Below are 22,170 nucleotides of genomic sequence, written 5' to 3'. Positions count from 1 at the left end.
CGGGGCACGGAACGGCCCCTGCAGCCGCGGACACCGGCCCTAAAGCAGTGAGACCCCCGCAGGCCTGCGAGCCGGGCAGCTGCAGAGACCGCCGCGTGTTCGAGGACACGATCGCGTCACTCCGGGTGTTTCCCCAGGTCAAAAATCTCAACCAACGTAAATGTCGAATGAAAGAGTTTCCTCTAACAGCACTTACAGAGGCGGGATTGACCTGGAGGATGGGAAACTGGAAGGACTTTCTCTCTGGTGTCAGTATCTTAGATTATAAGAACCACATCAAATACAGGAAAGGCTGGTCCGGTATGAAAGTTACAGACTTCAGCTATAAACTTGTGAGGGTCTTCAGTGTTCATTTGAGATCTGCATTTGCACGGTACAAAAAAATAACATCTGTTTATACAAAGAATTTATTTTATACACATTTACCTACAAAATATACAGCAGTTAAAAGTAATGGATGGGCAGAAGACTTACTGGAAAAACCACATGAGACAACTGTTAATGTCTCAACTCAAAGTTCCATTGGCAGGCTGCCTTTAAAAGCCAGTCTGCCTTGTTCTCTGAGTTACCTAAGTTGCAAAAGCTTTGCAGTTTTAGTCAATTAAAAGAGTTTGAAACAATTGAAAAGGCACCTTAACTCAAAACTCTTTACAACTGCAGCTATTTAAAAGTTAGACTTCATGTATATAACATCCATGCCTTGTTTTTAACACTCTGAATAACAGATTTTGTTATTTTATTGTAGCACTCTTTGTATCTTCTTCACCAATGCAGTTATAGGTTTGCAGTACTAGTTTCATATTCAGACTACCACAGCATAAAAACCCACACAGAATGGTCATGTGGAGTTAAGATACAGTACAACCTTATAATCGGGAAGATACAGGCATATTTAAGACAATTTTTAAAATATTAAAATCTTAAAAGAGCGGTGTTGTGAACCAGATCAAACAAGGAGCTACATGTGACCACAATGAAAGTGGCTGGTGCACTATATATACAATTGGACAAATGTGATCCTTGATACATTTGCAAAGTTCTTAAGAAGAAAACCAGTTTTCTCCAGCACAGACAGTCTCTGCGAGCCTTTTAACCCATTCCAAAAAGAGTGGCCAGGAGACGAGGACAGCTGTAATGAGGAAGTGTGCTAATAAAACATCGTGGGAATGGTGAGTGTTCAATACTGTTCACGAAAAGAAAACAAATCCATACAGCAAATATTACTTCTTTTCCTGAACGTTGGCATCGATCTGCTATTTACAACAGTTTACAAAGACACAACACAAATGAGGTCTGATTTTCAAGTTCAACTTCATAGCCGATTAACATACTTCACCTGTATGTTCCATTCTAGCTGAAGTAAAAAAGTGACACTAATACTGAAAAAGAGGTAATCGGAAGTAGCAAAAGCACTGATAATGTGGTAACAAAGAATTTGGATAAATAGTCAAGAAAGTAATATTGCACACTTTCACTGTCAACTGTGTAAGACTTTCACTCCCAGGCAGTGACAACCAGTCCTGTTGTTTTTTTGCTGTCACACTACCTTAAAAAGGGTCATTTTTGGTTTCCATGGCAGTGGAAAAAACTGAAGGAAGACAGCCCTTATTGAACGTGAGGCCTAGGTTTCAAAATTAATTTTCCAGTCTGCAAGATAGAAAAAGAAAAAAACGTTTAGATCCTGAAAGCTGAGCCCAACAATTGCACTTCATGTTGAATTTTACAGGCTAAGTTTAAAATGACACAAGGAACAATACCAACTATTCTGCATTCCAGTTTTACAGACACACAAAATTTGTTAAGGTGTATACAAGTGCTGTTCAGAGGGAAAACAAACACACACATAAAACTGTATGCCTTTTCAAAATATCTGATTTTTTTCAAAAAACAAGGTTTAGTCAATGAACCACTGACACTTACATCATCACAGGACATATTATACTCTGCCAAAACAGTTCGACATCGGGCTGCTATACTGTGTGGATTGTGTCAAGGAAGGCAACTAACACTTGGGCACAGAGCAAGTCAAAAGTGAAAAGGCAATACTAGCACAGGCTTCAATAACAGCAGTAACTACAGCGCTTTTAACTCGACAGCCACAATGGAAGGATACATTGATGGTGCCACCACTCTTTTATGAATTCCAGCGAAGAACAAGCCTATTAGGGTAATACAGCTAATTGTGAAAAATGGGTGATTCCAAAGTGATGTGAAAAATGACACCTAGGAGAGAAATCAGATTAGTCCCACTAGATACTTTCTAAAGCATTAAAAAATTGCTGCCTAGTTAATTTCATTAAAAAATAAAAATATTCCTTCTAGCCATTTCTAAGTATTTGTGAACAATTCCCCAGCTAAGCATTGAAGCTGTAGCATTTTGGGAGGCATTGTCCCAGGACATACTCCACAACAACTCCAGACAGCTTGAGAGCGTAACTAAAAATGATCTCTCAGTTTCACTGCAAAACCCCCTTTTGTCTTTTTGTTCTCAAGATACTGTACCACTTGGCTGCAACACCAAGCTATGACACAGACATTTGGGATTAGCATGATCTTTACCTTTTGTGTCTCCGGGTCTATCAACCAGTTCCAAGCACCAGTAGCTGTGCAGACTGATACCACTATCAGAATCACTGATAAAGCAAAGAATGAGAGTCAGAAACAGTGTAACTCCTATTAAAAAACAGTAACTTTTTAGCAGTAGCTCTTAAATATTTATTTCTTCTCCCACTTTTGAGAGAGGAAAAGCTTCTACTTGGAAGGTAGAAATTAAAACAGGCGAAGAAACTTCTATTATGCGAAACCATAAAGATTCCGTACATGTTTCTTGGACAGGACAAGTAAATATCAAAATCTCAATTCTGTAAAGTAAAAACACCCTGATGCTTTGAAGAAATGAAAGTTTCTAAAATAACATGGTTAGCAAAAATATGAGTTGGAAGACTGGAGCAAGAGTTGTACCAAATACTCAGTATGCTATTTGAGCTTATGCAGTCAGGGCAACAGAAATGCAGCATCATTAAATTGCAGAGTAGAACTAAAGCTTCTGTCCCCACAAGAAAAGCCTGAGGCATTAGCACCAGCACTTTCACTGGCACGTCAAGGTTATGTTATGCTCCCCACCTCAATCAACATGATTACATTAGCACCAGCACTTTCACTGGCACGTCAAGGTTATGTTATGCTCCCCACCCCAATCAACATGATTACAAGCAAGAAAAACTGACATAGATAAAAAACCCACAAAACTCAAATGGGAATCTGAAAGCATGTTAGCATTAGCACGTGAAGATTAACAAAAACCTCTGCACATCCAGAATGGCTTAGGGAGAATTTATCAACTGGCTGTAAATGAATAATGCTAGATACATATTGGAGTAACTGGATTGATTTTCAGAGACTACAAAAGGTTAGGGAATGGGTGTTGATGGAAAAAGGAAAGAGAACACATCTGAAGGTAGAGAAAGCTCATATTCTATTGCACACCCATTAAGTCTAGCAGCTTCCACTGGACATTTGGCAGTTCTGAGTGTTTTCTGTAGACTCTGAAGTTCCAGATGCAAATAAAGTCCTTTATTGATTGTGGAGGGAGAAGGAAAACAAAAAGCAGCACAAAAAAAAATATAACAGAAGACCCAGAGTTACCAGCCTTTAGGATCATAGGAAAGAACTGGAAAACAAACCCCAGATATGAATGAAATGCTAATTTCAGGTTTGTAAGACTGCTATAAATTACTATAGAGTTGCATATTCCTTATTGATATTACAATATTAAAAAAAGTAACCCTAACAAGTTGTTTTCAAAAGAAAGTTGGAAAAGATCTATCAAAAGCATAGAACTTCTCTATATAAATACTTGTTTTTTTTCCAGGATAACAGGAGGAAAAGTTAACATTGGGTTAAATGCCCCATTATAATTAAAGTTAAAATTCCCTCTTTTACATGAATTACAAAACTAGCAAAACAAGCAGTTAGCGGAAAAAAGTCAGCTCGTGAATACAATATGCAAACTTCATTTAAATGTGCTTAGAAGTTTCCATTTTTTTTTTTTTTAGTTTTGTTTTTAGGTTTTTTTGGTGGTTTGTTTGTTCTGGTGTTTGTTTGCTTGTTTTAGCTATATCTGACAGTAAATAGCAATTCTGGAAGCTAAATACATTCCTATAGTAGGTGTGCACAAGATGCACAGATCTACTTAGAAATATCTGCTTTCCCCCCAATTGCTGTGAAACAAGGGGGCTGGGAGTGGTGTTTGGGGTGGGGTGGTTGTTTGTTTGCTTGTTTTTGCTTTTTAAGTAGCCACTCCCTCAGTTCCTTCATTTGAGATTAACCTCTTGGCTTCTCAAGAGAAAGATGCTCTTTTAGATGGTCTAAAAAGTGTCTGTATTCTTTGAGCATGGAAACCTCAGTGGAATCTTAGAACAAAAAAAGCAGTCTCTTCCTACCACAGATGCCAATGTTGGCAGCAAATCTGTGGTATTTTTTGCCTTCCCCCCTCTTTCAAACTTTCCTGTTAGAACAGAGATCAAGACGTATTCTGCCCTTAAGGCACACTGCTGGAACATTTTCATCTTCAATTTTATAGGTACTATCTTACCCAATCATATTTAGTTCAAGTAACTATAGTGACTATCTGGGAAGTCTGAGCCTTCAAAAAAAACCACCAAAAAAGTCCCCCAAAAAACAAAACACCACATAAACCAAACCATAATAAATACAACAACTTACTATCTCAACTATCTCCAGAATAACGCAGTCTCGAGCCAATTCAATCTTTATCGCATTTTTCCTACTCAGCTTAAAGTATTAATTTGGTATCTTTTATCATCTTGTTGCAGAGTGTTTGAATATACGGCACAGAAATTTTAAAGACAGTTTAAACACAGATTTTTCTTTAGGCAAACATAAATCAAAGATGCACACTGGTAAATCTAAAAAGCTTGAAAAAGAGAATCCTATGTATGCCTTGGAAAAACAAACTTACTTCTCCAACGTCCTGTAGCTGGTTGCAAACAGGCAATATATTCAGTAAGTCTTCTTTCAAAAGCTTTGAGATCTGGGAAGGATGTATATCAGGCATAATTAGATCTTCATCTATTGAGTCAAATTTTAATGTAAAAGATAAAAGGAATTAACTTTTTCCCCATGCACACCCATTTCTTAAATAGGCAGAGAAAACCAATGCAATGATCATTTAGATGTAATAAAAGCACTGCCAAAGTAGCTTCACACAATTTTAGCTAAAAAATATACTGATGGAGTTACACTAAATGCAAGAAACTCCCACTTACAGAAAAGAAAATCTATATAGCTGAGAAATCATTTTAGACATCTTTAAAAACACTGAGAGTTAGATCTAGAATAGGTTAAATAGCCCTTCCACACAGAAAAAAGTATCATATTTTGTAGTATTGAGTACATCAGGAGACCATTAAGTTCTATTACATATAAAATAGTAATGAAAATAGTTAAAAAAAACCCTCAAACACACCAAAAACCCCCAAGGTGGCCATTTGTCAGCTATTCAAGGAGTTTTTTGTATTACACACAGTTTTAATGCCATGATATACATATATATACATACGCACATAAAAAATCACAGCAAACACTAGCCCAATGATTTTTTTCCCCTCTGGATAGGCCTTTCTACTCATTGCCATCATTCTCCTATGGTGTTTTCATTGAAATTGCTGTTAAATACTGAGCACCATTTCAGTTCATACTCTTAATTTGTTTAAAAACAAAAAAAAACCAAACCGTAGCCAACCTCCCAATGTTTGTCTACAAGGAGCTGTTTCACCTGAAGTCTATGTTAGATTTAAGCTTCTGTTCAACAAGGCCAACATTCGACAACATTCCAGTCAAAGCTAGAATTCTCCCTGGAGTTTTTATTAGCATAAACTTAATTTTCAGCTCAAGTGTTTCAGTTAGCATCAATCTATTTTTTTTCCCTATTGCTACATTATTTACCATAATAAAGCAATTAAAGAATAAGATTATAAGAAATATACCTATTATTATAATTACTAAGGTAGTTTTCCAAACTGTAAATTCACTCCTAAGTGGATTGCAGGTGTATTCATGGGGGAAGATTACAGCATCTTGACTTCAGCCACAGAACAGTTAACTAGTCTTAATTACTGCCAGCAGCCTGGTAGCTATGGCCTGTTCTCCACCTCCCATCTGAGGAAGCTAAGCCACTGCCAGCAATTAAAGCTAATTAACCATTCCCTGACTAGCACAAACCCCTGACTAGTCACTGAAGTAAGAGGGGGAAGATGAGGCATCCCATAAAAACCTGCTACTTGAGAAAAAGCACCCTGGAGGCATAAAATTAATCTATTGATAACACAGCTCTAAAGAAAACACATAATGTATACAGCATTACAATAAAAACAGAAAAATCACCCTTCAGAAATCAGGAATTTAAACTTATATTTGGATATCCATGTTCTAAACTTTCTCTGAGTTTATCACTTTGGCAGCTGTAACTAGCACGGCGCATTTCTTAAATGCCTACAGCTTGTACAGACATAGCAACAAAGCTGTGACAACGCCGGACTATCGCTGCTCTTGACGAGCCTCTGGTGTCTCCTAGAGAACACCCGCTGAGTCTGAGACACTGATGCATTTTAAAAATCTCTACCGGTCTTATTTTCTGACATCAAAAACTCCTTTCAGGATTTTCACACCCTGCAAACCATAACTTCATAGACCTTGTAACCCAAACCATTGATGTTGGCAGACAAGGGAGGGCTATTCGAGGCCACGTTCTTCAAAAGCCACGGAAGACCTAATGTCTAGTGCGTTAGATAGGACTCACATCCCAATGAAACACATTTCGCGTAAAACCCCACGAGTGGAGAAGCAGTAACGGCAGCACAAGCGGATTTTAATGAGCGAAAGCCCTGCCGAGAAGAGGCAGCGACAGACGAGGCCCATGGGGCAGCTCCTCCCCAGAGGGCGGCGGGCGGGCCCGCACACGGACCCCCGGCACAGGCCTCCCCTCGGGGCGGCCGGAGGGCAGCAGCCGCCCGGCCCCGTGGTGGAGGCGGCCCCACAGACCCCGCCCCAGCTCGCCTGTCCGGGCCGAGCAGGAACGCCAGGAGTGCAGAGGGGCGGGAGCCGAGGCCTCCCGAGGCCGCTTCGCCCCCTCAGGGCCGCGCCGTGGCAGGGCCCGCTTCAGAGTGAAGAGGCAGCGCGCTCAGGCAACCCACCCACGGGGGCGAGAGGTCCCGGCGCGCCGACGCGGCAGGTCCGTGCTGGCTGCGAGCCGTGCACTCACCCTCAGCCTGGTCCAGGGAGTTCATGGCGGGCGGAGGCAGCAGCACCAGCCGCGCCCCTCACCGGCCGCCCGCCGCCCAGCCCGCCCCACACACCTACCAGGCCCCGCCCCCCGCAACAACGCCGCGCCCTACTGGCCAGCCACCCACTCATAGCACTCCTCTGAGCAAGCACAATCCACATTGGCTACAGGGGCGGGAGGGGCGTGGCTTGGGCGTGGCCCCGGCCATTTGAGGGCGGCAGCGGCAGGGAGCCGAGCTTCTTGCGGAGCGGAGCGGAGCTCCGTGCGTGTGGGTGTGCGGAGGTGTGGGTTGGTGCATAACGCTTGGTGGGAAGCGTGGGGGTTTGCTGGGTGTTGGTTTTGTTGGGGACTAAGGCTTGTAGTCTCAGCAGCGCCTGAGTCTTCCCTGTGTGGGGCCGCTGTCTCCGGTAGGAGGAGGGAGGCGAGGTGTGAGAAGCCACCCGTACTCCGTCTCCGCGCTCCGGTTTAACTGAACAGCAGAATTTCGTAGAGTGGCTGCGGGTCCTGAGTGGCTGTAGAGCCGGAGGGGCCTCTGCTGTGTGTCTTGGCCGCGACGGTCGTCTAGTGGGGGTGGTAACATCCAAAACAGTGAGAGTCCAAACGTAGGGTTTAAAAGTTGTGGTTTTTCTATAGGTTGCAAGTACACCGTTGGACAGAGATTAGCCGTCGTGATCTGTGGCCCTTACTGCTGTCTTCTGCCCTCTCTGCTACCACACACAGGTAATCAAACTGTTGTTTTTCCTAAGTGAAAGCTTTTTAAGTTATAGAGCAACTTGATCAGTGAGCTCTCCAGGGACCAAGGCTTTCTGTATTGCTGTCTGTTTTCAGGTGGACAGTATGTTTAGGGTGAGAGGAAATGACTTCAAATTATGCCAGGGGAGGCTGAGGTTGGATCTGGGGAACAATTTCTTCCCCAAAGGGCTGTGGGGCATTGGAACAGGCTGCCCAGGGCAGTGCTGGAGTCACCATCCCTGGAGGGCTGGACAGACAAACATGAGGTTCTCAGGACATGGGGCAGTGCCAGGAGTGGATTGTGGTTGGACTCGATGATCTTGAGGGTCTCTTCCAACCAAAACAATTCTGCGTGAGGCTGTATTGATATTTTGTGGTGCCATAAGAATTTTGTGTTGTTGCCCTCTAAAAGCAGTTGCTGAAAGCTGCTGTGCTCTTTGGGGTGGGATGTGGTATTGTTTTTCTTCTTTCAGGGAGTATGGGCAAGGTGTTACTTGTGTACAAGGACTTTTTTAAAGGAAATTTGAAAAGTCACGGTTGTATTATTTGTAGTTATTTTGCTCTTATTTGTTTTAAGTGTAATCACAATAAATTGTGTCTTCTATAAAGTCTTAAGTTACTTTTGCTTAGGTAATGGCCCTCTGCACATGGTGGTAGCATAGTACTTTCTTCAGTGTTTATATGAGTCAAGCTTATTATAGTTTTGCCAGCACAAAATCCAAGAGAAGCACCCCCACTGGTGGTGGCTGGAATTCTGCCAACCACATGGAAAAACTGAGCACCTCAGTGGTGTTTTTTCTGACTGTTGGTAAAGGTTGTAGCAGGTATTAGCACTGGAGTATTTCACTGAATCAAAAGACTGGAGGCTGGGAAGTATATGTTTTCTTCCTTACTACAGCTATATTCTTGTAGCTGGTAGAACCTTGAATTAATCAGACCCCAAAAAATTAGGTGCTGCTTTGGAAAATGGAGTGCGGTGCATAGCCCTTTTAAGATTTCTAGCATCCTGAAAGTATCCAAGTTGTAATTTGCACTAGGATATTTATACTTCTGTGAGGATATCTTTTGTCTTGTTCCAGCTGTTAAGTTACTCCTGAACAGGTACAGGTATCTTAAAGCTGGTTTTTATTCAAACTCTCATGACTTGTGACACTTAACATGAACCTACATGAGGAAAAAAAAAATCCAAGAGAAATAACCCTGGAGATACTCAAGTAAATTGTAGTTCCTTTACTGTTTGTCATGTTGAACTGTTTGGACAGTTCTAAATGCTTTTATTTCCCTGAGTTTTTTCCAAGTAGCTTTTACTGTCCTTTACAATTCTGGAGACTAGCTAAGGTAACATAATGGTCATCATACTACAGCTATGACTTGAATAAACTGTTTCTTAGGCTTAGTGCATCTCAGTAATACTTGATGTCTTTTTTCTGCCAACACTTGTGAAGCCTTAAAGTTAACAGCATAAGCAAAAGGGCCTAATGTACATTTGAATTGCTTCATAATGTGGAAGTGATGGGAAGAAACCTGCTTTGTCAGCCTAAAATGATAAGTATCTCTTTTCAAGGTGTGGTAGTTACATCTTTGAGTTTATCATCTTTGGTATCTATTTCTGATTCTCGCAGCTGTACTTGGAGCATAATGTGAGAGCATCTGTCAGCAGCATCTGCTGTTAGAGGTAATTAGGATGGGTCACTTGTTTCTTAGTTTGATTGCATTTCCTGCATGTTTTCCTATATGTAATCCCTTCTCCTGCTCATTTGCCTCTAACAAAATCTCTCCCTCTTGAGGCAATGCGTTACTTCAGAGATACTGTGTTAATGTTTAAGCCTGTTTAAAAGTCTGTCTTTTTGAATTTATTAATCCTGTATTTTTATAAATCAGTTCATATAGTGAAATCAGGATGTAGCTTTTCAGTGAGGTCATAGATACTGTAATTGAAAAACATGCTTGATTTAGAATGTGTAAGTGATGTACAAGGGGCATATCTTTTTATGGGAAGCAAATAAATGAGATATTAATGAAAGTCACTTTAGATCCTGCAAGTTGCTTAACAAGACAATTCCTACTGTAAACTGTTCAGAGCCTCTTTCTTCAAGGGAAAATAGATGAAGCAAAAGCTTTAGAAGGATTCTGTGTAAGCAGAAATCTTGTCTTAAGTTGTCCCGCCGTGGCTGCAAATTATTACAATGGCTGTTATGTCAGGTTGCTGGTTTAGACTCTTATTAAACCATGTTGCGGGAACTGATGGAGCTTGTGTATAGTGTATTCTAAGGCATTCAGTTGGGTAGGTAAACTCAAACAAGGAAATGTGATCTTTTCATGTCTCCTTAGAGTTTGTTAATGAAAGGGTGGTGAAGGAGAAATAGTACATCTCTTAATTATATAATGCCACTCTTTAAACAACAAATTACCATGAAAATCTATTAAATGTGCTTATTTTGTCATTGACGCTTTATTCTAGCTTTTTAAAGGCTTTTCTGGCAACTTATACATATCTGACCTCATATTCTTACACTTTTAGCATAAATCCTTATGAATCATGTCAGAAGACATCATGTCATCTTCCCAAGATGATGATACAAAGGAATTTGAGGATCTGAATAGGTAAGAAACTTTCAGTAGCATAAATAGAAATTATTCTAAGGCTTTGAACACCTGTATGTTTAACAGAAAAATATTGGTAATGTGGTAGCAGGACTATACATGAAAGTCATTTGGTCAAATAAATAGATAAAAATGTAAGAAAAATATCTCAAGTCTCAAAGCCTGCCAAATTCTAGACTCTGCTCTTTGAGATGCAGTTGCAAAGCACTGTCTGTTACGAGTCCCTGCTTGCTAAATTTAAGTCTGTGGCAAGAAAAGTGGATGTTCTTGTAGTGACATGAATTGACAGCTTTTATGGTGGACAGACTTGATCCTAGATACTTATTTTTTGTCCTGAATTATTTTTGGTTTCAAGAGCAAACAGAGCTTTTATCCTGTGCATGCTTCATCTTTTCTGGAGTTATCCTGTAAATTTTTGAGGATTTTGTAATTACCTACCTATTGCCTTAAGTAATTTTTTTCTTTCCCTTGGCGGTAAGGGAAGCTTACTCTCCACTAGGAACTAAATCTGGCTGCATAGAAAATGCGGAGTATATAACAAACTGCATGGAAATAACTATTTTCTAGATTTTTGGTTTTCATAGTTTATACTTCTGAAAATAGACTTAAGGAAAAGTTCTTAAGAGTTTTAGCATCTTCTGATACAGCTTAAACTATGATTATGTTAATTTCATTTTATTATTCATACAGTTGAGAAAAATGTTGGGATGGGATTAGGTGAACCTTTGTTATAGTGATTCTTGAAGGAAGATCAGTGAGTCTTTTTTAGTGCACTACTAGAGTTATTTAAAAGAATGAGCTGCATAGCTTGACATGAATATCATCATACTGAGCACAAAACTAACTTGCATTTGGCCTAGTTTTAACAGGTTGGCCTTCTATGTACCACTGACCAGTGATTTAAAGTAGTTTTCTTTTGATTTTACATCTCTAAGTGGGTTTTCTTGGCTTAAACTGATATGTAATATTTAGCTTTAAATGTAAGAATAACCACATGAAATGAAATACCTGCCCACTTTTTACTATTGCAAATAGTCACAACAAATAACTGTCAATTACTGCTGATTATTTTCCAAGCTGTACAATAGGAATAAAAATACATGGATATCAAAAATAGGGAAGTAATATAAGGTTTTATTTCACCCGTTCTGTCTTGTCCATTTACCAAGGATCTTGCGAATGCTTTCAGTCCAAAATATGAGTGGTTTTCAGAATAGGATACTTCAATTTTGAGAGCAAAAGCACTTTACTAATAATTTGCAGATTGGCTTATATATTCTCATTTTGATTGAGTCTTTGAATTTGCACACTAAAAGGAAAAGTCAGTAGCCTTCTAAAGAAGGTAAATAATTTAAAATCTGGGTTTGAAACATTGTGCCAGGTTTGTGCCTTTTACCCTTCTAGGAAGGCACAAAAGAGATTTCAAAACCCTAATTTAATTAGCCTTGTCTATATTTAGTGAAGGGATGCTTTGTATACTCATGAAATATGAAGAACTTACATGGTGAGAACTGGAGATGCTGGGACGAACAGAAGAGGAAAAATAGGAAGAAAAGCAACCATCTGCTGGTGCTAAATGGGTTTGTATGAGTTGTGGGGAGTGGTCTTCTGCGTCAGTTCAGTCTTGGTGAAACATGTATATTCAATTAGCAGACTTAGTATTTTGAAAATGGGTATGTCTGATTTATTTAAAACAACCCCATAAACATGGCAGAAAAATATTTGGCATGAATTGGCCTCTTATTTTAACTTGAAGGAGAGTACATTTAAAATATGTTTTCTCCTTAGCTTTGAAGAGCTATTTGGGCAGCACTCTGAGCATTCGGCAGGGGAAGGAGATTAGTATGAGATAACAGTACTCCTAAAAAGGTAAGAATTGTAACTAGCTCCTGTTCCTTCTTAGTGTACACCCCTCATATATAATTGACAAATTAATAATATCCCTCGGTGTCCTGGCCAGGCCTTAAATCATTATGGATACTTTGAGTTCATGTTGCTTACTGCAGATACTTGTGGTGGAGGGAAAAAGGTTTTGTTGTCAATGAGACCTGTATTTGCATTAGCTGTGTGGGGAGATCTGCCCAATAAAAGTGGACTGGGACAATAGAAGCTGAGTGCAGGAATGAGAAGTTTAATCTCCGGTAGGACTGGATGGCAAAAATAGATAGTTCTCTTCAGGGAAGAGAAGAATATTTATGAAGGAGTTTTCTGTTCCTATCTAAGGAAGTCGTTAATCCCATGATATCTAGGACAAGTTAATGAATGGTGCGAATGTTGTAGCATGTGGGAAGATCTGTGTGAGGAATAATTGCTAATTAAATTGCAGGATCACGTAGATCTACCTGTGCTCAGCCTGTGAGTTCTTCCAAGAAGGTTCAAGAGGATTATTGCTTACTTGCCTGTTTTGCACAGACAAGTCAGCAAGCAGTAGACTTGGAATTATATTAATTGCTTTATTCCTCTAAGGCTGCTATGAAGATTGTGAAAACTAATTCCAGATAAGTGTTTAGCCCAATGTGACAATTATTATTTTCTCCTGGTGTTTTCACCTCTTAGTTTGTTTTGACAAGGTCAGGCCAATAAAATGCTGTATATCCATGTTCATGAGTGCCCACTTGCTTGGGGTGGGCTTGTGGGATGTGGTATGTGATGAGGAACTAGGAGACAGAAGTGGTTCCTGTTGGAGGATTAGTGGTGTGAAAATATTACACTCTGTTCAGGAGAATGAATGCTTACCCACAAAAATCTCTGGAGTTGCCATAAGGGAGAACTGCGTATATGTTTTTGCAGATCCAAAAAAACCTGGCAGGTGGCTGCAAGTTGGAGACGGGCAAGCAAGCTCATTTCTGGTGACTCCTACCTTGGTGTGTATCCAGTGTGGGTATTTTTTGAATGTGGCTTTTAAAATATTAAAGCTGCTCTGTAACACAGCTGAAAATGCTCCAGTTTAGCTGCTCGTGTCTGGCTATAGCAAAAAAGAAAAAGGCAGTCTGGGTTTTCCTGGTCCCTTGCTGCCTTCCCTTGGAGTGAGATTTGAGACCCAGCATCAAAATAGAAGAAAGTTCAGGAGAGAATGGGACAAAACCAATCATCTATGGGTTAGAATAGATGAATGGGCTGTTCCCAGTAGATTTATTCTGAGAAGTCTGCAGCTGAGTTTAACCATGTTTCTTACACTTTCTTGCGTGTCTGTAACAAATTTCCTCAGGGGAAAAGAAAAGGAGATAAAAAACCCTTTGCTTCAAAGAACTGTTTGTATCACTTTTGACAGTATTGTTAAATAGTAATGTAGTGGAGACTTGATGTCCTAATATAGTTTTGCAGTCTGTGCTATTGCTTAATTGATTTTTCCCTGGGTTGCAGATGACTGTGCCAGGGATCATTGCAGAGAGAAGCTATACCTGTGGTTTTACCAACAGATGGAGGAAGAATGAGACACCTTCTGGCTGTCATTGCCATCAGCAAGGAGCAAAAGTAGGTTTCTATTAAGATTTTTTTTCCAGCTAATTCTATTAGAGGTGGTAATTACATAGGTAAGTGTAACCCACTTCAGAAGTGTGAACCTGCAACTATGTAGATAAATAGGCATGATCTTCAAACATTAATGTTCCTGCATCTCCCTTGTACTTCTAGTTAGTCCTAAGATTTCTTGGGCTTTGGAGTGTGGCAGCCATGAGGGACCTGTCTAGGTTCTTAAATTGACTTGAGAATGTAGTCTGATCTTAATCCAGTTGTAACTTCTCCACTTTGCTACATTTGGTTGGATTTTGTGATCTCTTAATCTAGACATTTGAAAAGAACTTTCAGATACTGTTTTTACCTGAGTAATCTTTGTGGATTTTGATGCATGTCAGACACTTTTCTAATTTGAAAGATTCCTTTCACAGTTGCCAACAGAAGGAAAAATGGCAGCTGGCTACATAAAAAAAAAAAGGACTTCAAGTGCACAGAGCTTTATTTTGCCTGCTCTCTAGTTTTTAGTCAGTACTTGAAGCAAAACTAGAAGAATGCTTTGGAAAAAAATGAATTAGTAGAGTAACATTCTGTTAAACAAAAAGCAAACTTGTATCACAAGTCTGTGTCTAATCCTGGAAAAGCTAGTTTTCATTATATTGCTAATTATCTTCTGGAGGTGAGCTGTGTCAGCTTGAATACAGAAGTCTTAACCACTCAAATACACAGAATTCACTTTTGTAAGGGGACCATCTAGAGAACTGGAAATGTGAACTGTAGCTCCTTTGAATTCCTTATTGCTGCTTTGATATTGCAAGTTTTTCTCCCTTCCTCCCCAAAACAAAGTGTTATATACCAAATTTGTTATTGGTATCTCTTCCCTATGTCTTTAATCCATTTGAAACTCACAGGAAATGTAGACTGTATATTCTGCCTTCACATGTCTTCTAATAACAGAATCAACAAGGTCATTTTAAGCTGAGACAGTTGCTTTTTCTATTGAATTGTGGTGCTGTCAATGCAATATTTAATTCCCTTCCTCCTTGCTGACCTCCATATTTGATATATCCCCTTCTGGTACTCAAATATGATTGAGAACACACCAGAGATGTTCTGTTTCAGTTCGTGGAGTGCTGCGGAAGTGTACTGGTACGTCATCTCTTCAAATGGGAATTGGAAATTCTCTGCCCCTACCGTGGTTTAGTGCTCTATTGAAATACTTGATCTGTAGTAGAGAGATTTGAGATTCAGACAGAAAAAAAACTGCGGCTGGGTTGGGTAATTTCCCTGAAATGCAGAGATCGTGTGGGATAATCAGAACAGGTTGTAAATTGACTTCTTGTTTTTGAAATAATTTAATTCAAGCTGACAAATCAATTCATTTGCAGTTGTTTTAAGCCCAAATATGTTGTTTTAATGTGTAGATGAAACACTTTTAGAACTGTTTCCAAAAGTAAGTGTACTACAGTGTATGAAGAATAAGCCATAGTTCTTCTTGCCTGTCTGCTGTCTCGTTGGCAATGTCAGGACCACTGTTTGCAAGCTCTTGCATGAAGCAAATGGACCTTGTGAATTTGCTCTTGCCATATTGCTATCAGTAAAAACCATGGTCTAAAAGACTAAAAATCAAGATGTTGGTAAAATTCTTAAAGAATGTTTAGCATCTGTCCTCAGAACGTACACATGACTCCTCTTTATTTTTGTGCCTTCCATCTTCAGTACTTTTTCAAAAAACAGGCTACTAACAAGATTACACTCAGGAATCACTGCATAAAATTCCTTTTATGTATATTACAGCTTCCTACTATACTTTGACTAATAATTTTGAATTTCAAAAAGGGTTTTGTGTTCTTGAACAGCCCAGTGTAGCACTTTCCTCTTGCACTGCTTTATCCTTCTTTGAAAAGGAAGTTTAGCCTGTTTGGGAGATGTCATTTAAAATAGTGCCCATTCAGAACCACAGTTTAAATTGCAACTCATTAAAATTTTAAACCCTGATTCATTCCACTTCATAACAAAATTTGACCTAGTTAAAATGAGACAGCTTTGAAATAGTTTGTTAATTAATTTATAAAAATTCATAATACATGGGGTGATTAAATGTCTGTCCTGGACTGCTGCCTCTTAAATAACAACACAAAATGCATGCAACAAACTGTCAGAGATAACAATTAATGATAGGAAGTTATGTAGAAGTTGCTTAGTTAAACTTTTGCTTTCTTGCACTGGTTCTATGTAAATGAATTGCTAAAACCATTCAAGTTTTTGTCTTTGTTTCAGAACTTTTTGTTGTAGATCTACAAATTTTGCATCTTTCCTTGTAACAGAAACACAATAGTAAAAAGGTACTTTTTCCTGGAGGGAAAGTAACTGCCCTGTTTTCCGTTTAGGTAAAAAGTGTTCTGAAATTAAGAAAAAAATCCGTACTAATCCTGTTATTTCAGGCGTATGTGTTTGGGAAAGTCCTCGTGTGCATTTGAGAATCTTCATCTCCATTTTAGCTTTGGATTATGAATGATCAATAATATTTTGACAGCAGGGAGAAGAAATTACAGCTTTTAATTTATATTTCAAATGAAGTTCATACACTGGTGCTAAATCAAACCTCTGCAGCTACAGGTGGGCTGTATCAATATTGAATGGAAGGCTTTAAAAATCTCTGTATTGCAGGAACTTAGCAGCTGTATTTTTCTGTACTTTTGTGTCTGAAGTAACTGAGAACACAAGGCTGATAAAGCCGGCTGCCTCTTCTCTGCAGAGCATCATAACATGCATAGGGAGGATGCACTGGCTCTTGTAGTTCAAGCTTTTGGGAGCATGTTTGAGTGTGAGCACCAGCATTCCAGAGACTTCTGGGAGATGTGTGAGTACTTCTGGGTGTTAGATTGCTGTTAAATACAGAAAAATACTGGGACGGGGTGGAGTTGAACTCAGTAAGGGACTATGCAAAGACCAGGAATGATATGATTGAAGGTATTAATATTTTTTCTCTTTTAAATATGATATAAATAAGGTGGGGTACGTTCCCCATAAATAATAGGTTAATAAATGATAGACACTAGAGATCAAAAGTGCATGTATACAATGGCAGAGTGTGTATTCATGGGCATGGGCACCCTGAAGTAGGTTGCATATATCCTTCACAGAACTGGACATGTTACAGGACATAGACACAAGTCCTATAATGGGCAATTGCTCTCTCAGGGCTGTGGTTGCAAAGTGAGTATTTGATCATCTGCTAATGCTGTGGTGTATTTAAGTTTCAATAACACTGTACACATAAATGCATTCAAGTGATATCCATCAGTCCATTAAGCAGAATGCAACACATGGTTTAACAGAATTCAGTAATATAGTGGTGTATAAACTTATTTTAATTATGAAGCTTAAAATCCAGCAGAACATCTCTAAAAGAAAAAAAAATGCAGCCATATACATAAATTATAGACTTGGAATATCTGTGACATTTTGATCTTAGGAGTTACTCTACAGAAAATTCTTGGCTCCCTCTGTGATGAGGAGATAGTGAGATTATTACAAGCTTCTGCTTCTGTTCTTACTGTGTTTTGAAGCATTGCTTGCCACTTTTGTTCATTTGAACTAAGCCTTGTTGAACAAACAGGTCAAGAGGAAACGACCTCAGGTTGCGCCAGGGGGGTTGAGATTGGATCTGGGGAACAACTTCTTCCCCAAAGGGCTGTGGGGCATTGGAACAGGCTGCCCAGGGCAGTGCTGGAGTCACCATCCCTGGAGGGTTGGACAGAAGGACATGAGGTTCTCAGGGACATGGGGTAGAGGTGGACTTGGCAGTGCCAGGTCAGTGGTTGGACTTGATGATCTTAAAGGTCTTTTCCAACCCAAATGATTGTGTGATTCAACTGGAGCTGCGTCCTCGTGACCCGTTGTCTTCAAGGCCATGAACAAGCATCACCAGCCATACCTTGAGTAAAACTCCAGCTCTTCCCCTGCCTGGCAGAGCTGCTCACCTGGGCCAGTCACCCCTTCCTCAGGTTCAACCTCCCCTTGGATGAGAGGTTGTTGGGGCTCTTCTTCCAATAGTGTTTCCATTTTGTATTTCAAGTAACTCCTTCTGGTTTTATTACTGACTTGATCACTTGCCACAGTACATTTACTTATAAAAGTAGAACAAAACATAGTAGATACTATGTGAACTACAATCAAGTGGATGGATGGGATGTGGAAAAATCTGAACTTGCAAATATTTAGCGGTGATCAAATAATAGTTGAAAGTCTGGAACTCAGCCATGCTATTTTCAGAGCAAACTTTCTGTGAAAGAATAGGAGAGGTGGGGAGTATACCATTCTTTATCTAAAAATGATTTCGTTCTAGCATTATAAAAGCATAAGAATATAAAGCTCACCTTTCATGTCCTTAGTCTGAAATCAGATTCGACTACTGTCCTTGCATCTGTTTGAAGTTGGTACGGGTTGAGGTGAACACCTGGCTATTTTAGAAAGGCTTTTTTCCCTCCCCTGTTGTGAACCTTTCCTATTCTACAAAGCTTTCTCTTTTAGTTACCAAGTTGGTTGCAATTCTTTTGAGTTACTGAAGCTCATTGAAAACCAGAAGGGCAGCAGAAACAGTGAGGGCGGTTCAGGTTTAAAGATGAATATTCTTGGATGTGTAGAATTAGAGTATGGTGCTTTTTTCATTTAAATACTGCTTTAGTGATTGAAATAAACAGGGAAGTCAGTGAAAAATATTGTGATATCTGCTTACTTGGATTATTTTATTAAATGGTAGTGTAAGTGAAACCACGTGTAGACTCTTGACAGCTATTGGTGTTAGTGCAGAATTTGATTCCTCGGAATGAATACTAGGCACAAACTGTGTCAGAACTAGTGACCTACATTATGGTCATCGACTAAATCTGTGCTTCAAATGAGCCTCAAACGATGTCTAACATGTTTGTCATGAACAATCACTCAGAAATAAAATCCAGCATTAACTTTCCACGCCAGTTTGTCAGTTTGTTGTAACTGGTGTGTACAGGTTTGCATGGACACCAGGAAGGGTTTTCCTTTGTAGTGTGCTCATGCTGAGCTCAGTAACACTACAGGTCAGTGCGCTCCATTGTTCAATACGTATGGGATGGTGGTATTCGTAGCTCAGTGGCTGTACATCTGTTAAAGTAGGGCACCGGAAGGGATAGAGGCTGAGGCATTTGTAGCTGCTGTGTGTGGTGTCACTGCTTTGTCCACAGTGCTCATTTCTGTATGTTCCTATACCTGTTTTCAGACAGGTAACTGGCAGTTCTTAAGCCGGGTTTTTTATTTAGACCCTCACAGGTAAGAGTGTCCTATACAAACAAAAGCAGATATTTCCTGTTTGAAAACAGTTGACAATAAAAACCAAAAACCATTTCCAAACAGAACTGTCAGATACAAAGGATAATCTTCCACCTCTTCTTTCAGCACCTGCAAAAAAGATTTGGACTTCTGGGATATCCTTGACATCAACCTGCAAAGTGGCCTGTGCTTGGAGGGACACCCGGCCTCTCCCCAGTGCCAGGTGAGCGACAAAGCTCTGGAGCTGTTTGGTTTAATAATGGTAAATCACTTCTAGATAAAAACTTCCCCATGCTGACAACCACACATCTGTTCTAGCTAGAGAACTTCATTTTGTTTAAATAATATGAACAATGGCCCTCTCTCTTCAAGCCAATCTCAGCCTGAAGGATGCTGCTTCTAAATTGAAATAGTTACACACTGCTTACTAAAGTCAACAAGTCCAATGGGTTTCTTTGGCTTGTTATTAATACCTGGAGCACTTACATATTGATGTCTGTGTGGTTATTACTGTTGTCATCCAACCAAAATGAAATGTTGTTCACAGTAGAAATATGATAATGTAATTTATAATTAGAATATTTAGAATTTAAGTAGAAAAATGATGAGCTATTACTGTAGATTTTAAATAAAAATATGCATACTTCCTGATTTAATTTTTTTATTGGGAGAGAGAAAGAAGACCTCATTTCTAAGGCAACTGGAAAAACAGAGGAAAGCTGAACTGAAAGCAACTGATTTTCTTCTTACATCACTGCATCTGAGTTTAAAGTTCTCATGTTAAACTCTTCCAGGGTGGGGAAAAAAAATGTATTTTCTGAGTCCCTGTAGTTCAGTTAGAGTGGATCACAGTCAGTTTAAACAAAGTACTTAATGACTTAATGACTAGAGGCTGCAGGTAGGCTGGCAGCTTTTCTGTAGGACTTTGGTTTTGCAGATGTGGGCAGGGGGAAAAGGAAAATGAGATACTGAAAATAATTTTCTGCACTAATTTGCAAGGGACTTAGACACAGGGTGACTGACATCTCTTGTAGGCAATGGTTTCTGGTGAGGTAGCCTGGCAGAGCTGCGTTCTGTACTTACGAGCTGCTTGGTGTTGGTCAATAAGTTGTCTGTTGAGTTGGACTGGAGGTCTTGGAGCAGCTGTGGTCACAAGGGGAGGGAGAGGAGAGGCCTGGAGTTGGCTTGAGCTTCTACTCAGTAGAATGCCAGTGCTTAGAGGGGGAGCAGACAAGTTGACATTTCAAGTTATTTTGATTTCCAAGGCAAGCCAGTTGTTGCTTTCAGCATATTTTTCAGCCTTTTAAAGGAGCAAAGCTTTTTTTGTGGTAGGAGTTACAGTAATAAGTGTGGTTAAATGTGTGGGTAATTGGCCATCCCTGCATTTTATAGGCATAGAAATAAAATAAAAATGTACTGATGTGCTTCTCTAGTTGTGAAATGAAGTGGGTGTTTTGACTGCTTATTAGGCATGTGGTGCTGTGGAGTTACTGGGGGTGTGCAGCAGCTGTGAGCTCACAGCCTCTGAAAGGTGTTAGAACTGTGAGATGTTATTAGTGGAACCATGTGAGTTTTTTCAAAGCTCTTCCTCTTGGCATCATTGTAGATAGAATAATAAGCAATTGCATTAATTTGTAATAAGGATTATTTAGGTTAGATGTGAAGTGTGTGGCCAATTCATGTTGAAACACGTTGCCTGGACAGTAATAAGAACTGGTGAGATGTGTACTCATCCATGGTAATACAGGTGTATATGCTTCCCCATCAGACATCAGGACAGGACATGCTGCTTGATTTTAATGATGTTCTGCAGCACAGGATGAGCTGGAGGAGTGTGGTGACTTTGCAGTGAACCCTCACCTGAAACCTGACTCAGGTAAGCAGCATACTTAAAAGGAATAAGATATTTGAACTGTATTTTGCTTTGAAGTGAGAAGCTGGATGTTAGATTACCCATTTGAGTACATGAAACAATCAAAAGTTTATAGCAAGTCATTAGCCTTGATAGTACAGTAACATGAAAAATTAAGATAGCAATTAGACTTTCACTGGTGGAAGAGAACGGATTTATTTTTTTAAGATATAAGTACATGTGGGGATGGTGATCAGATAGAGAAACTACAGCTGTCTGATGGTTGTTGTTGTATTTTGTCACAGTTCTTCATGTTAAACCAATATGGCACCAATGAGCTTAACTAAGAAGGCACAGCTGACACTGTTGGCCATAGTGGACATCCTGTAAGCACATGTGTGTCACCTTCTGTCGTGTTCCAGCCTGTGAGAACTTTGCAAAAACTTGAAGCTTTTCTATTAAAACAAATATTGATGGATGTCAGTGTTGTACCTGTAATTCTACATCAGATGCTGCAAAGCAGTCACACAATAAAGCTACCTGTTTTATACCGTTGTCACCAGTTTCACTTTGTGGTTCAACTTCATCTGACTCTTTAGGTTAGAATGAGCAGGTCCGGTCAGACCTGGGCTTTCAGTACGTGTTGGGTGGCATGGATGGAATTGATCTCGATTCATTGAAGTCCATCAGTTGTTTTTGCATTTTATAGAGGGATGAAGGTGAAAGGACTGATTTCAGCCTCAACCAGAATTGTTGGTGTTACTTGCTCACCTATTAACTGACAGCTTTGAAGCAGTTTTGTATTGATCTCTTGAATATTGAATTTGCTTGGGATTGGTTGTTCTGCATTTTCAACTGTTTTTGCTTCCATTATAGCTTGAAGTTACAACAGTGGAAAAAATAAGGATATTGAAGT

The 22,170-nt window shown here is 39.6% G+C and overlaps 1 protein-coding gene and 1 long non-coding RNA gene across 6 annotated transcripts; one reads left to right on the top strand and one right to left on the bottom strand.

The window, feature by feature from the left end:
* Positions 1–232: 232 nt before the first annotated feature.
* On the bottom strand, positions 233–7,394 carry CNEP1R1 (CTD nuclear envelope phosphatase 1 regulatory subunit 1). Of its 2 annotated transcripts, XR_010652250.1 has the most exons (7): positions 7,283–7,394; positions 4,982–5,053; positions 2,560–2,633; positions 2,114–2,223; positions 1,921–1,975; positions 1,547–1,647; positions 233–360 (listed from the first exon to the last, which is right to left on the bottom strand). XR_010652250.1 is itself a non-coding variant. In XM_065848074.2 (6 exons), the coding sequence occupies exons 1-6, from the start codon at positions 7,305–7,307 to the stop codon at positions 1,606–1,608; spliced, it is 378 nt and encodes a 125-aa protein (XP_065704146.1). In that variant the 5' UTR covers positions 7,308–7,394; the 3' UTR covers positions 392–1,605. The 2 variants fall into 2 exon arrangements, 1 of the variants encoding a protein (XP_065704146.1); XM_065848074.2 differs by lacking the exon at positions 233–360 and having other exon boundaries at positions 392–1,647.
* Positions 7,395–7,467: 73 nt separating this feature from the next.
* LOC136107322 (uncharacterized) lies at positions 7,468–21,802 on the top strand. 4 transcript variants are annotated; one of them, XR_011741295.1, is made up of 11 exons: positions 7,468–7,565; positions 7,937–8,023; positions 9,658–9,710; positions 10,557–10,639; positions 12,099–12,219; positions 12,428–12,508; positions 13,430–13,503; positions 14,003–14,113; positions 19,529–19,625; positions 21,171–21,278; positions 21,560–21,802. It is a non-coding gene; the product is annotated as an uncharacterized lncRNA (long non-coding RNA). The 4 variants fall into 4 exon arrangements; XR_011741293.1 differs by lacking the exon at positions 12,099–12,219; XR_011741294.1 differs by lacking the exons at positions 9,658–9,710; positions 12,099–12,219.
* The last annotated feature ends 368 nt before the right edge of the window (positions 21,803–22,170 follow it).

The sequence above is a fragment of the Patagioenas fasciata genome, chromosome 13 (genome assembly GCF_037038585.1).
Source record: "Patagioenas fasciata isolate bPatFas1 chromosome 13, bPatFas1.hap1, whole genome shotgun sequence".
In the NCBI taxonomy this organism is placed as follows: domain Eukaryota; kingdom Metazoa; phylum Chordata; class Aves; order Columbiformes; family Columbidae; genus Patagioenas; species Patagioenas fasciata.
The sequence above is the reverse complement of the archived record's forward strand: the minus strand, read 5'-3'. Positions and strand labels throughout refer to the sequence as shown.

Bases quoted from the DNA above. Each gene is read 5' to 3' on its own strand.
- CNEP1R1 (XM_065848074.2), bottom strand. From the start codon at position 7,307: ATGAACTCCCTGGACCAGGCTGAGG. The intron at 2,634-4,981 runs GTAAGTTTGTTT...TTGCTTTATCAG, and splicing joins AGCTACAGGACGTTGGAGAA to TGATTCTGATAGTGGTATCA. The intron at 2,224-2,559 runs GTAAAGATCATG...TTTCTCTCCTAG, and splicing joins TAGACCCGGAGACACAAAAG to GTGTCATTTTTCACATCACT.